At 41.3% G+C, this 13454-nt stretch overlaps 1 protein-coding gene across 2 annotated transcripts in view; it reads left to right on the plus strand.

The window, feature by feature from the left end:
- Positions 1 to 12304, plus strand: part of fmn1 (formin 1) — a 449066-nt gene extending 436762 nt beyond the window's left edge. For both annotated transcript variants that reach the window (XM_067991364.1, XM_067991365.1), the window contains 2 exons: positions 3068 to 3149; positions 8035 to 12304. In XM_067991364.1, coding sequence (XP_067847465.1) covers positions 3068 to 3149; positions 8035 to 8079 — 127 coding nt within the window. In that variant the 3' untranslated portion in view covers positions 8080 to 12304. The remainder of the gene's footprint in view (positions 1 to 3067; positions 3150 to 8034) is intronic.
- The last annotated feature ends 1150 nt before the right edge of the window (positions 12305 to 13454 follow it).

Below are 13454 nucleotides of genomic sequence, written 5' to 3' on the forward strand. Positions count from 1 at the left end.
TGACCGGATCGTGACGAAATCCCGGCCACTTCCGGGTACCGCGCTGACGTGCGGGGTTGCGCGCGCAAGCCCCGCTGGTGCGAATCCCGCAGGCAATTAAAGCCAGCGGGGTTCCACTTGAGAGTACTTACCTTGCTTGTTGTGGTCAGTTAATGAGCTGAATCAGCTGTCAAAAGAGGAAGTGTGGGATTTTAGGTTCAAGGCAGTGAGTTTCCCACACTGGGGGAAACAGTCCCTCCTCAACCAGGCGTGTTGCAGCCAGCAGCCTGTGGCAGGTGCCAAGGTGCACTCCACGGGGGAGAGCCCTCACCCACGCAGGAGGCCACCGCGTCACATAGGGCAACCCCTGCCCTCCACCACCCCCCGCCAAGCCAGAGGACAGACCGACACGAAACCGCAGCCCCAGTCCAAGGAACCACCCACCTACCCTGCACAACCCCTCAGACCAACACCTGCCAGTTGGGTGGTGTGTGGAGACCCTCAGAGGACGAAGAGCATGACCAGCACCAGCAGCCTCGCAGTCCACGCCGTCCGCCGCAGAGACGTGGATCCCCCCAACACGGTGTTGTTGCACGCCCACCTGCACAGCAGGAGGGAGGGCTACCGCAGAGAGAGACGCGTCGCAGAGGGCACTACCCTCGCCACAGGGTCCACAGACCGAGGCGCAGCTCCCCAGACCTCTCCGAGCAGCAGTGCACAGGGAGGCGCAGATTCGCTCGACATGTAGTCGTGGAGATCTGCAGCCTCTTTCATGCCGAGCTGCTCCTGGCTGGCCCCAGCACCAACTGCTTACCTGTCGCTGTCAAAGTCACCACTGCCCTCCACACCTTCTCCTCCGCATCCTTCCAGGGTGCAGCCGGCTACACCGCCGATGTCTCTCAGTCGTCTGCGCGGACGAGCCCTGCAAATACACCTGCACCTACTCTGCAGTAACACGATGGGTGGCATCAGTGGTGCGTCCTCATAGTGATACCCAGGAGCGGGCATTATAGGACACAACGGACAGGATTCGCGGAGACATGGCAGTGGTGGTGTCAATATAATGTGTGCTGTTTGTTGCTCTGAAATTCAATATAGGTAACACCCATGACAAACCCTCAGACACCCTTGTGCACCCCCTTCATGCTGACGAGACGTTTGCCTTACGCTGCCTACTGCACATATGTGATGCATGCCCTGTGGCTGCAGCACAGGTGGTGGCAGGTTGAGTGAGGCTGGCCGTGAGGGAGATGCACGAGAGGGTGAGTATGGGATGGAGCAATGAGATTGAATGAGGATTGGGTTGCCTGTTAGTGGCAGGGTGAGTACTGGCGAGGTGAGTAGGTGGAGGTAAGATGAGGATGGGGTTTGAGTGGGTAAGAAGGGTGATGTGACAGAATAGTGTTGGCGGTGCCGAAGGAGATGTGGGGTGGGGGCAGTGTTGTGGCAGACGGAGTGTAGGGGAAAGACTTCGTGTTCTCACTGCGGCTGACCTACTGCGGTCATTGCAGCGCCTCCTGCACTGTATGCAGGTGGGCGATATGTTGGTGGCGCAGGTGACCCCCTCTGCCACCTCGAGCCAGGCCTTCTTGGTGGCAGAGGCAGACCGCTTCCTCCCGCCCGCCGGGGGGAAGATCTGTGTCCTCCCCCTCCTCCTCACCCCATCTGATGATACCTGGGGTGAGGCATCATTAAACTGGGAGCAGCCTTCCCCCTGGGCTGCTCCATGCTGCAATTTGTTCCATTGGTTGCCGCATCTGTCAGTGTAGGACTGCCCCTTTAACTAGAGAGCCTCCAGCTGACAGATCGCACTGCGCATGCGCAGCCCGCCCGACGCGCAGGCCAGCGCCGTGGACCCCGGAGGAGCAGGTAATTGATTCCTATTAGTGGGTTGCCTGCTACGATCGCGTGGGCAACCCACTAATTTCGCCAAGCGTGTTGACCACGCTCCCGGAGGACCACCCGCTGGGAACCCGCAGGCCTGCTAAATTCGAGCCCATTGTGACAGTTTTAAGGAGAGATACTGTTAGTTATAAACTTTGGATTCTTTTAAATCCTTGTCATTTGGGGATGTTAGGGTCAATACTATGTACTCTGTTTTAATATGTATGCAGCTAGCACTGCATCAATGGAATTTATATTGAACAGAGTTTGGGAGCTCAAATTTATGAATATTTTATGGATTCCCATACTGCTTATCTGATGATCCTTGTTCATATCTTGAATTGTTTCATATGGTGGACCTTGATAAAATGTAAATAATGTCCTGGAACGTGAAGAGGGCCAACCTTCCCATTTCAAGATATAGGAGCTTGGCCAAATTAGTATTTATTCAATCTGATATGATCCTGCTACAGGAAACTTGCCTATCTAATTCTGAAGTATCAAATTAATGAAGGTTTGCTTTCTTTGCAGCTGTGGTGAGTCCTGGATGCTAGATGGCTCTCTTGGACAGGACCCAGCAATAGTGAAATACTTAGAAGGTCATGCAGATTAATATTCTGTAATATTAATATTAATGCACTAAGGGAGTACTGTGGACAAGTGGGCTGGATAGACCGAAGGTCTTCTCCTGCCTGACACTGTTACTATTCTGCTTGTAATGTCATAAACCTTGTAAGTGCCGCCATAGTCTGAGACATTGGTTACGTGATAAGGTGGGGCAAGCTTAATCCTTATATGCCATAAAATGAGGAGGTTATAAGAAGAAATGAATGCTAAAGTCCTGATATGTCTTTTCTCCCAATGTGATCCTTGCTATCTAAATTTAATTGAATAATATGATCAATGAGAAGTTGAGCTTTGCAATTAGCATGCATTAGGGCTGATTTAAATTCAGAAATTGGCCTTATTGCCAAGTCTTAATGACAAGTTCACATGTAATGCTTCAAATTGTAAATAAATTGCATTGTAATGATTTGGGGGAGAGATGTTCATTATTTACAGCAACATTGTACATGCACTCATTATATATGCACTTACAATTTGGCTATAAATAGTGAACAACAGAAGTCTTCCACCATAGTTAATTAAAACATAGACAATAAATTGAAATGCAAATGATTAATTTCCTCTAAATTTATTCCAGGTTGAAGGAGGCTCAACAATCTGTAAAGAAGTTAACTTCAGAAAAGAAAGTTGAAACAAAGAAAACAAATCCTAACAGTCTGGTAAGATTATCATTATATATTTATCCCTGCAGCTACTTGATGATGATTACAGTATACAAAATAGGGTGCTAAAAATCCAAAAAAATACAATATTCCTGCAAACTTATATATAAATTTTACATATAGAGGCATTTAAGGGAAAGAAGTGATGTTGAATTTGTGCAAAACAGCACATGCAGTCTGGGCTCCTCCTATGGAAAAGATATTAGAGCCATGGAAAGGTTCCAATGAAGGTTCACCATAATGAGGCCAAGAATGAGAGATTATAGTCTGAAGAAATTTTTTTTTTAAATGGGGGCTTTTTAACTGAAACAGTAAAGGTTAAGAGAAGTTATAATGGAGATTTTCAAAATTACAAAAGGTTTTGATAGGGTAAACAATGAACGATTATTTCCACTGGTTAGGAATTCAGTAAAAAGAAACATATATTTAGAATTATCACTAGAAGAATGAAGGGAGAAGTTGAAAGATATTTTTTCACACAGAGGCTAATTAGAACATGAAATGCTTTAACACAAGTAGCTATTGAGGCAAAGACTATAATATTATTTAAAGGGAATTGGTTAAGTATCTGATAAAGAAAAATACAAGAGGATACAGAGAAAGGGCAGGGAAATTGGATCAGAGTAGATAGCACCAGTTGAAGAGCTAACACCAGCATAAGCACAATGGACAGAATGGCCTCCTCCTGTGCTGTGGTGTAAAACAATATGAGTAACATCATCAATCAGCAGAGAGATTTTTGGTATACCCTAGAATAAGAGCCCAGGCCCTATTGGCATACAGGGTATTTTTAATATACCAGGTATTGCAAGCTTTGATTTTAGTTTTGTATGTTGTATGCTACTTTATCAATGTGATGTAATGTCACCCCAGTTGGAAACATTGGTCAAATATACAGTTGAATCCACATACATGCAGTCCTGAAGTACATTACATCAGTGACGACACTTCAAAAAGATACTTTATTGACTGTAAAGCACTTTGGGACATCCTGAGGTAGTGAAAGGCTCAATATAAATACGAGCCTTTTCTATCTTTTCTTTCTTTCTTGAAGTAAACAAATTTCCAGGGGTTTCCTGATAGATGCAGTTATTACCTGATCCAAATGTTATCTTGTCTGCCTGTCTAGTTACAAGCAATTATTTTGACCTATTGATATAACGGGATTATATATTTTTTCATCCAATATCTTTGAATTACCCACTAGAAATTTCAAAACATTGAGATGTATTGTGTGCTAGGGAGTGCTGCTTATTGCAGTTTAGGGAATATTACTAACTGTTGTGGCAGAACTAATTTCCTTTGGATACAGAATGTTCTAGTTAATCATAGCCCTGTTCTGATAATCAAGGTAAACTGTTAGGACTTTGGAATTTAATTGTTCTGTGCGACTAAATACTGGTAAATGCATAGTCCAGTGTTTGATCATGTGCCTAATACTCGACAGTCTATACCACAAATGGTGTGGAGCATGGCATAATCAGTCTAGAGTCAGCTCACTAACAAGAAGAGCTAAAATCACCATAGCACTAACCTGGCAATTATACAATAAAGTCACTTCATTTTGTAAGCCATGCAGTGTATGGGTCAATTTTAACTCACCCACCCAGCGAGAACAGGGCGAGGGAGGGGAAGAGGCGTTAAAATCGAACGATTTGACTTAGCACCCCGATCCTGCTGTAATCATGCTGGCCGCATTTTAACTGCTCACTGCATTAAGGTGGCTGAGGTGCCCACTGGAAGCAGGCAGGTGCCTCATGATTGCATACAAGATTCTATGATGTAATCAAGACCCCAACCCGATTTTAACCGGGTGGGTCAGAAACCCACAGCCCAACGGCCAACCTATTGAGTAAACCTCGCGGGATTGACTTCAGGGGCTGACTGGCTCACTATTTAAAGGGGCACTCAGCTCTTGGCACTCAGATCATAGGGATCTGTGTGCTATTGTGCTTAGTGGATTTCCAAGGGATTGTTGAGCGTGGAGCTTGCTTGTTGCTGTTTATTTCACCATACTCTGATTAAGCTCTCACAGTTTATCGTGGGTGCCATTTTTGCTAAATGCTTTAGATTAAGGAACAGTTGGAGGAAGAAGAGCAACAGCAGCCTCAGCTACCAGGATGAGCAGCAGGTGGGCCTGTTAGAAGACAGCAGTTGAGGGGGCTGTTGATAGAAGGCCCTACCCAGCCCACATGGTCTCTAGGCCAAGAGTCACTTCCCTGGATGTGACTGAGGAGCCCTGCATCATGTGGCTGTGCTTAACCAGATAGCCTGTCGCTGATCTATGCAGCATCCTGCAACATGACCTGCTGCCTCCTGGCCCAGGTGACCATGCTTTGCCAGTAGCTGTCAAAGTCACCACCACCCTGAACATTTTGCCTCAGGCTCTTCCAAACTGTTACAGGGGACATGACCTACATCTCCCAGTCTGCAGTGCACAGCTTCATCAAGCAGCTCACCAATGCCCTATTTGGCAGGGACAACTGATATGTCACTTTTCTGCATGGATGCCAACATTCAAAATGAGAGAGCTCTGAGATTTGCAGCAGTGGCTGGTTTCCCTCATGCCCAGGGCATTATAGACTGAACTCATGTAGCCATCAAGGTGCCAGAAGATGTGCGAACAGCTTTTGTTAAAAGGAAGGGCTATTACACAACTAACGTCCAGCTGGTGTGTGATCACCACAGAAGGATCATGCAAGTCTGTGCCAGTTTTGCAGGCAGCTGGTACAATACCTTCATCCTGCAACACTCATCCATCCCCCCACTATTCCACCCTTTCAAGAATGTAAGAGGATAGCAGCTTGGGGACAAGGTTTACTCCTTGCACACATGGCTGAAGACACCTCTCCAGAATCCCAGCACGCCTGAACAGCTCAGGTACAATCGGTAACATGGGACCACCAGGAACATCATTGAGCGTACCATTGCACCATTGCAGTGAAGGTTCAGGTGCCTGCTTAGTGTGGGGGCTCCCAACAACATGCACACACAATGTCTGTGACATCATTGCAGTGTGCTGCATGTTGCACATGGCAATACAGAGAGGAATAGAGTTGGATGAGGCAGAGCAACAGGAAGAATCATTATCTAATGCCAAAGAATTGGATGAAGGTGAGGGAGATGCAGAAGCACAAGGCATTGCATCCTGAGAGGCCAGGGATCAGTTGTTATAACAGCGCTTCTGGTGACCTGCACTTTCCCCTTTCCTGAATAGTGACACAAAACCCCGCTGCATTAATAGTTCTTATTACCCTCTTCACCACTCCCTTAAAGATGCATTAAAGAATGTCGAAAGCATTCAGCCAACTTTTATATCAATGACATAGTGACAGTATACTCAGAAGCTGCTATGAAAATACACTGCAGACTAAAGTGTCAAATGTGATAAAGGTGATTAATTTATTACCAAACACAATAATTGCCTTGAATTAATCTCTCACCCAAGTGTCAACCCATAGTGTCTTTCCTAAAAGAAGGTTTACTAACTCTACAATTTCTATGAGGTGCTCCCCATTGGCTTCACCAAAGCTGGCGGAAGGCTGCTGTCGCTCATGTTGGAGATGCAAGTGGCCATCAGCTTCTGGGTTCTCGAACCTGTGTGGACTCGACTGCAGATTACTGCACTTGGGCTGCTGTCGGCGCACTGTAGCCCAGCTAGCTTTCTGGCACCAGTGTAGGTATTGATTGAGAGGGTGGTAAGTGAACAGACATGCTGATAACATCCCAAGAGAGCGCAACGTTTGCTGTTCACATTGCACCACCTCCCATGAGACTGAGGCTCCTCAGTCCCACTGATCTGAGGGAGAGCAGACTACAGAAGATGGCAGCTATTTGAATTTTCACCAAAGCTGCAAAGGCTGGTAACATTGACTTCTATTGTGAGGGTGCAGCTGACACATCCCTGGAGTGGGCCACTTGGTCCAAGATAGACTGCAGAGTGGCAATGCCATGTGAGGTGACACCACACAAGTTGGATTCAGACTCCTCCATACTTTCAGCCATGGTGCTGAAATTTCTTAACAGATCTTCCAATACCATATAAAGCTGCTTGTGTGGGGCACAAAGTTTTCTTTTCATAGCTGGGCCCCTGAAGTCCACATCTCTGTCCTCCTCAGCAGAGCTTGGAGAGGACCTCGCCCTCTGGCAAGCCATCTCCTGGGATATCCCTGTTACCACTGCCTGCTCCTGCTCACTCGTGTCGAGGGCATCACCACACGCAGACCCCTGTAACTCAGTGTTTAATCTACGCCGGGTGCCAATCTCTGTGCTGGTGTTTGGGAGGGATTGAGTGCGTGATGGCCTCCTCAGAAGGATTGTCCTTCTCCGAGATGCGTTGTTCTGCAGGGTTTAGTAGCTGAGAAGGACCTAGAGGAAAGAGGAAAGGGACAAGTGTTAGCCAGACACTGACAGGCTTCACAATGCAGCTAGATGTCAAGCTGGCTGAAGGTACATTTTCTGAGGTACATGAAGGAGTATAAGTAATAGTCAGAGATCTTATTCAGATAACACCTCCCCCCCCCCCCCACCTTGAAATCTCCAATGTGGACAGCTCTCAAGGGCCGCTGATGTCAAGAGCTTGCTGCTCCAGCTTAGAGAGGATCGTGATGCTGGGTGTCCCTCCCCCGGTCTTAAAAAGAGAATAAAATGTAAAAGGGAAATAACAAAAAGAGTACTACAAAAATGCAAAATAGTTATTTTTAGAGAAAAGTTCAGTTTTGAGTTGAGAGACAATTTTCTAGTCTTCCTTTGATTTTAAAATGTAACCTTTTTCAAAACCTACTGAATAACCTTGTTAATTAAGCTCATGTGGGTTTTGGAATTCACAGGCAGTTGAAAAACGAGAGCTGTAAATGACAAGCTTATTTTGTCTTACAAACAGAAAGAAAGACTACGCCAGAGGGAGGCAAGTGTGACCACCAACTGAAGGAAACCTACAAAAAAAAAATCCTGTGAGCTTGATGCTTTGTGTGCAGTCAACATTTGAGGAATGCTTGTTGAAAGACTTATACATCTTCACATTGCTTATCTCCCAACAACAACCCACCAAGGAGGTTTTAATTCCCATGATGACATCAAAAGAGCCTTCATTCATTCCAAAAGGCAGTAATATATTCTTCTTTATAGTTGGTACAGGAAGTATGGATTCTGCCCTCACACAAGTGAGATTTAGCTACTTAGTTAAAGTTGTGTCTAATTATTGTATATCCCGTGGAATTACAACAAAGGGGATCCTGGAAACTAAAGTTCACTATGCTGTTCCTTCAGGAAGATATTCTTTCTTGGAACATAGGCCTATTGGCAATATACTGCACTACAGGTCAACTACTAGGATGAGACACAAATTTCTTGAAAATTTAAACATATGCTGAAATATTATGATAATATAATAATGCTGCTACAAAATTCAGTAACATTGTAAACTCTTTTTCCATTTGTAGATTCTGTTCAATACTTCCTGCACCTCATTATATCATGCCACAAACTCTGTTAAACCAGATTAAATTATCTATAATATATCCCTCAGTACAACACACATTGACTCCCCAAAAAAGTATAAATAGGGCCTACTGTACATATAGAAACCTATTAAAAAAAACAAGACAAATTCCTGAGGACAAACTTAGTAAATGATTCAGAGAAAGAACGTGACTTGGTACCAAAATGTGGCAATACAGTGGGTGTTTTTCTTTCTTTCATCTCTGCCAAGAGATCATTCAACTTCAAAAAGCAAATCAGAAGTGATTTTCCTGTTGGTAATATCCAGGAGCAGTTTCATTGCCAACAGTTGCATGATATTTAACAGACTTGATAATTTTCCCACATTTTGACCACTGGTGATACACAGGGGTCTGGCTGGTTGCCAGGGTTAGTACAACTGCCCCACTATCTAATTTCCCATTGTCTCTCGACCTGATGGAAACTGGGCTTTTGTCCGCCACTGCCATAAAAGTTTGCTTCTGGACTGTTAGTCTGGATAGTGCCCTGCCCTCAGCAGGACAAGACTCCGGCTTGTCTCCTGGCAACAATGAAATAAAATGATGATGTAGGACCTAAAGTTTGACCAGTGCAGATTGGGATGTTTTAATCTTGTACTAACAGGAAAAAACTAGGAATTTTAGAGAGACCCGATTTACTGCTGGCAAAAATCTGTGATAAATCCACAACCACCACTCAAAGATGCTGTCCTTTGTGTAGCTGGTCATTCACACTCTCCCTGTCTTCTTTTCTCTCTTAAAGGGATTTCAACCCCTATTCATATTTTTCTTTGCTGTTTTCATGTAAGCCTTGCATTTACTTGTGATCTCTATCTTCTGCATGCACTAGCAAATGTAATAAATGTCACTCTGTCTATTCAGCATCCAACAATCTAATACCAGGTTTATTCCATACTTTCAGTAAACTGTTACATTTTTGATCTAAAACTTCTTTCTGACCATCTACAATTTTCAACACTCCATCACAGACTTCTGTTAGAGGTACAATGTATCTCTGATTTTGATAAATGTTATGTTGTTCTCTTCAATATCACCCTTGGCATTTTGTAGTGGAGAACATTCATCATCAGAAAGATTTCTTTAAAAGATCTGATGATAAAGAAAAGTATGTTGCCAGTTCTAAAATCTACAAAAGGACATAAGATCTACAATATTTTTGAAATAGCCCTTACTGTTCACTGTTTATATTCTGGGATCTGAGTATGTGGAAGCCTTAAAGCTTTGTCACCCGTAGATTTTGCTATAATTCCTATTGAATGTTAAGAAATTTATCATTTGGATTGCTATTCAAATATTCCAAACATTATTTTGCAACATTTTAAGAGATTGCTTTCAGTAATACTTTATTTTCTATACAGCTGCAGATCTGGCATAACCAATAAGTTTTGGCCGAAAAAGTCAACTAATATAAAAAGTTTGACTTAGTTCTTAGAAAGATGGACATTATTTCTGATCCTCTGAAGTGCAGGGAAATTATGTCAATACAAAGTGAAGTATTTATATGGAGATAAAAAGCAATAACTACATTCAATTCAGCATACTTTGTATTTTAATATCCCAAAGTCCAAAATGGATTTATATGCAATTTTTTGTTTATTTTGGTAAACACTATTGATCTTATCAAAATAGTTGAGAGGAAATGCAGCTTTAATATTTGGAAGGAAAAACACATGTTTTCTATCTTTAGCAGATTAATGTAATATCCAGTTAACCTATTTGAAATTAGCAGTTGTATTATTAACTGCAGTAGTTTTACTCCAAATGCACAAAAGTGTCTAATCCTTATAGAACTAACATATATTGCATGACAAATTAACTTATGCAAATAGATATATGAGGGGAAAAGTATGCATCTTTTCTTAACGGAATTTAAAAATATGCAAATACGTGTACATAGCACTTAGTTACGTTTTGCTCAAAAACTATTGTCTAAACATATACATCTAATGTATTTTTGTATAAAATGTGTGTCATATGGATGACATTACTGCTTTATTCATTTAACAAAAACAAAACAAGTTGATACTCAATATTTACAATACCTTTAGAGTTAAGAATGTACTTTATAGAAATGTCAATTTGGACATTTGAATATCACCATGTATTTTTTAATCATAGTTAGTCAAAATAGAATTATTTTAACACAACACCATAATATATGTAGGATAATAGTTGTGAAGGTTGTTTACTATATTGCCTTTACAGATCAAGCCAAAATCTCTGAACTCCCTTCATGGTTTAATGTGGTACTAAATCATAGCGAGCATGACAGCCCCAGATTCATACCTTGGTCTGTGCTTAGTTCGCTGATCTCAGACAGGGTAACAGAAGGGGTACTGTAATTGGCTTCAGTGCCCTTGAGCTGGCGAGAAAGAAAATCAGCCAGAGCTGCCACTTATGATTGCTAATTGGTGACCCCTTCTGGAATGTGTGGATGCTGGGTGTGTGTAGGACTGGGCTTAACTATGATTTCTCTCATTGTCAAATAACCTGCCACCACTTAATGTCTGGGCTTGCTCTTAAAGAATGGCCGATTGAACAACATACTGATGACTGCCAGCACCCAAGGAACTGTGTACCCCAGCATGAGGCAGCATCTTCAAGTGAGAAATGGAGAAAATTGAGGGGGAAGGTGTGGTTTAAAAGTCTCACCAAAATGTCTTTTGATATTGTTTAACAAGATTTAAGTCTTGTGAACAGTAATGAATGCCATTTAATGAATTAAGAGGCATGAGCATATTCCTTTATCAATTTAATTGCTTCTTTTATTTTCATCTGTTATAACAGCTACTTATTGATTTCCTAAATGAAACATATGATTTGTTAATGGAAAGACTTTTATTATTTTTATTAATCTATAAAACAAGAATTCTAAACATAATGTATAATTTACACCATGCAGTAAAGAAAAGTTTAATTAAAACTGTATTGAATTGTAAAATGCTTGTAGTTCTTAATTAGAGCTTGGAAATTTCGTTCAAATGTTCCTGAAAATTATATCAAAGGCAAGATATGACAGAGCATTTATTTCATTACCAAAGAAAGTGGGTCAAAATTCTGCATTTTTGGAAAAGCAATTTCTTACTATATTGATTAAAGGATTCTTAACATTGATCTGCAAAACACTAATAATCCAAGAATATAATCTGCGTAACATTATTTTGCAACATTGGACAAAGATTTCCTCTATGTCGTCAGGTGTGGTGAAATCGTAAACCTGTTCTATATAAACACTTTTACGATTTTAATCCACAAGCCGCACAGAGAAAATCATTCTCTGTTGATGGTTGAATATGTAAATATGTGATCTGTTCAAGAATACTGCTTCTGTATTGCTGCTATTGCTTTTCATTTTGGTTTATTTATGCAACCTAGTAGGCTGTTTATGAAACTGGTGTGAAGGCTTTCAGCTGGAAAATGCTTCTGAAATTAACAGATTCAAGATCTCGATCTCACTGTTGGGAAGATTCATACCTGCCTTTGTCTTCTATAAAAGAAAATTACTGGTATCTGTAAACAATGTAGCAAGCTGTATTTTATTTTACAAGAAATAATCTTGGATTTATGAATGTCTCGATATTTTCCTACCATACTTTATTTCTTTCCATCAAAAGCATTGTCTGTAGATGTATCTTGTTGCACTTTAAAATAAAATGACCAATTTTGTTATTAAGCTATGCTGATTAATTTATGTTTCTGGTATAGTTAACATAAGAATATGGATTGAAAGTTCCAAGTAAAGAATAACAAACTTTAATAAGATTGATTATTATGTGTCCTTGTTGTAATGTATATAAAGGTTGGACTTTAAAGTGTCTCACCAAAGTAGTCATTTTGTTAGCTTGACGTTTACAGTCAGATGTCACAAACATTAGTTGATCAGAATTACACAGTACTGTTTACAGTATGCTCAAAATGTGGAAACATATTAGAAATAATCCCTAATCCTAATCAGTTTTGTCTTTCTTCTGTGCCTTTTTTCTATTCTGTAGGATTCATTGTAATTCATATAATTGAAATGAATGGGGATTGGCAGTAAAACAATGGCAGATCAAATGTATTATGGCTGAATGTATTGTAATCACAGCTAAAGAGCAGTTCAGCAAAAAATCATACATTTTTGTGTCGAACATAAGGCATTTTGAATATAATTTTTAGACAATGGTTTTTCTTTTGTGTAGCTAATGCTGGATGATGTTGCATATCACTTTGTTCAGTTTGATCTCCAATGTCCTAATGTAAGCAAGTTCAACGCTATTGAAGCATGATGAAAATTAACTGAAATGTGCCTACTTTCTTCTCAAAACCTAAACAAAATCAATAAGGTAAACAATTTTGCAGTACACACATGTGGAATTGAAAAGAACATAATGAAAGTTTGGTATGTGATTCTGTATTGGAAACCAGACTTGAGTAAAGCTTTTTGTCATCATTTGGTTGGTTCCAGTAAGTAATTGTAAATTGACTGATCTAACATTGTTGCTAAGTGCTTGTATCATTAGATCATTCAGTATGCATATGCAAGTACCTTCTATGACTTCAAAAAGACATGTTGCCATTAGCAATACAAATTAGAGGCCCACAATGAGCTACTGAACTTGTAAGTGACCTGGGAGCTTATAGGGTTGGCCAAGAGTTTAAGCTTTCAGCTTGGAGAGGTTCTAATATTTAAAATGCATTATTTTCCTGGCAATAATGGTTTGAAACCTAATATTAAGTAGAATAGGTGCATAATGTGAATTTAGGTCAGCACAAAGACAAGCTTCAAAAGCCTGTCAACTAGGTGCTACAGTTTTTTTGTACA

This window comes from Heptranchias perlo, chromosome 10 (assembly GCF_035084215.1).
Source record: "Heptranchias perlo isolate sHepPer1 chromosome 10, sHepPer1.hap1, whole genome shotgun sequence".
Taxonomy (NCBI): Eukaryota; Metazoa; Chordata; class Chondrichthyes; order Hexanchiformes; family Hexanchidae; genus Heptranchias; species Heptranchias perlo.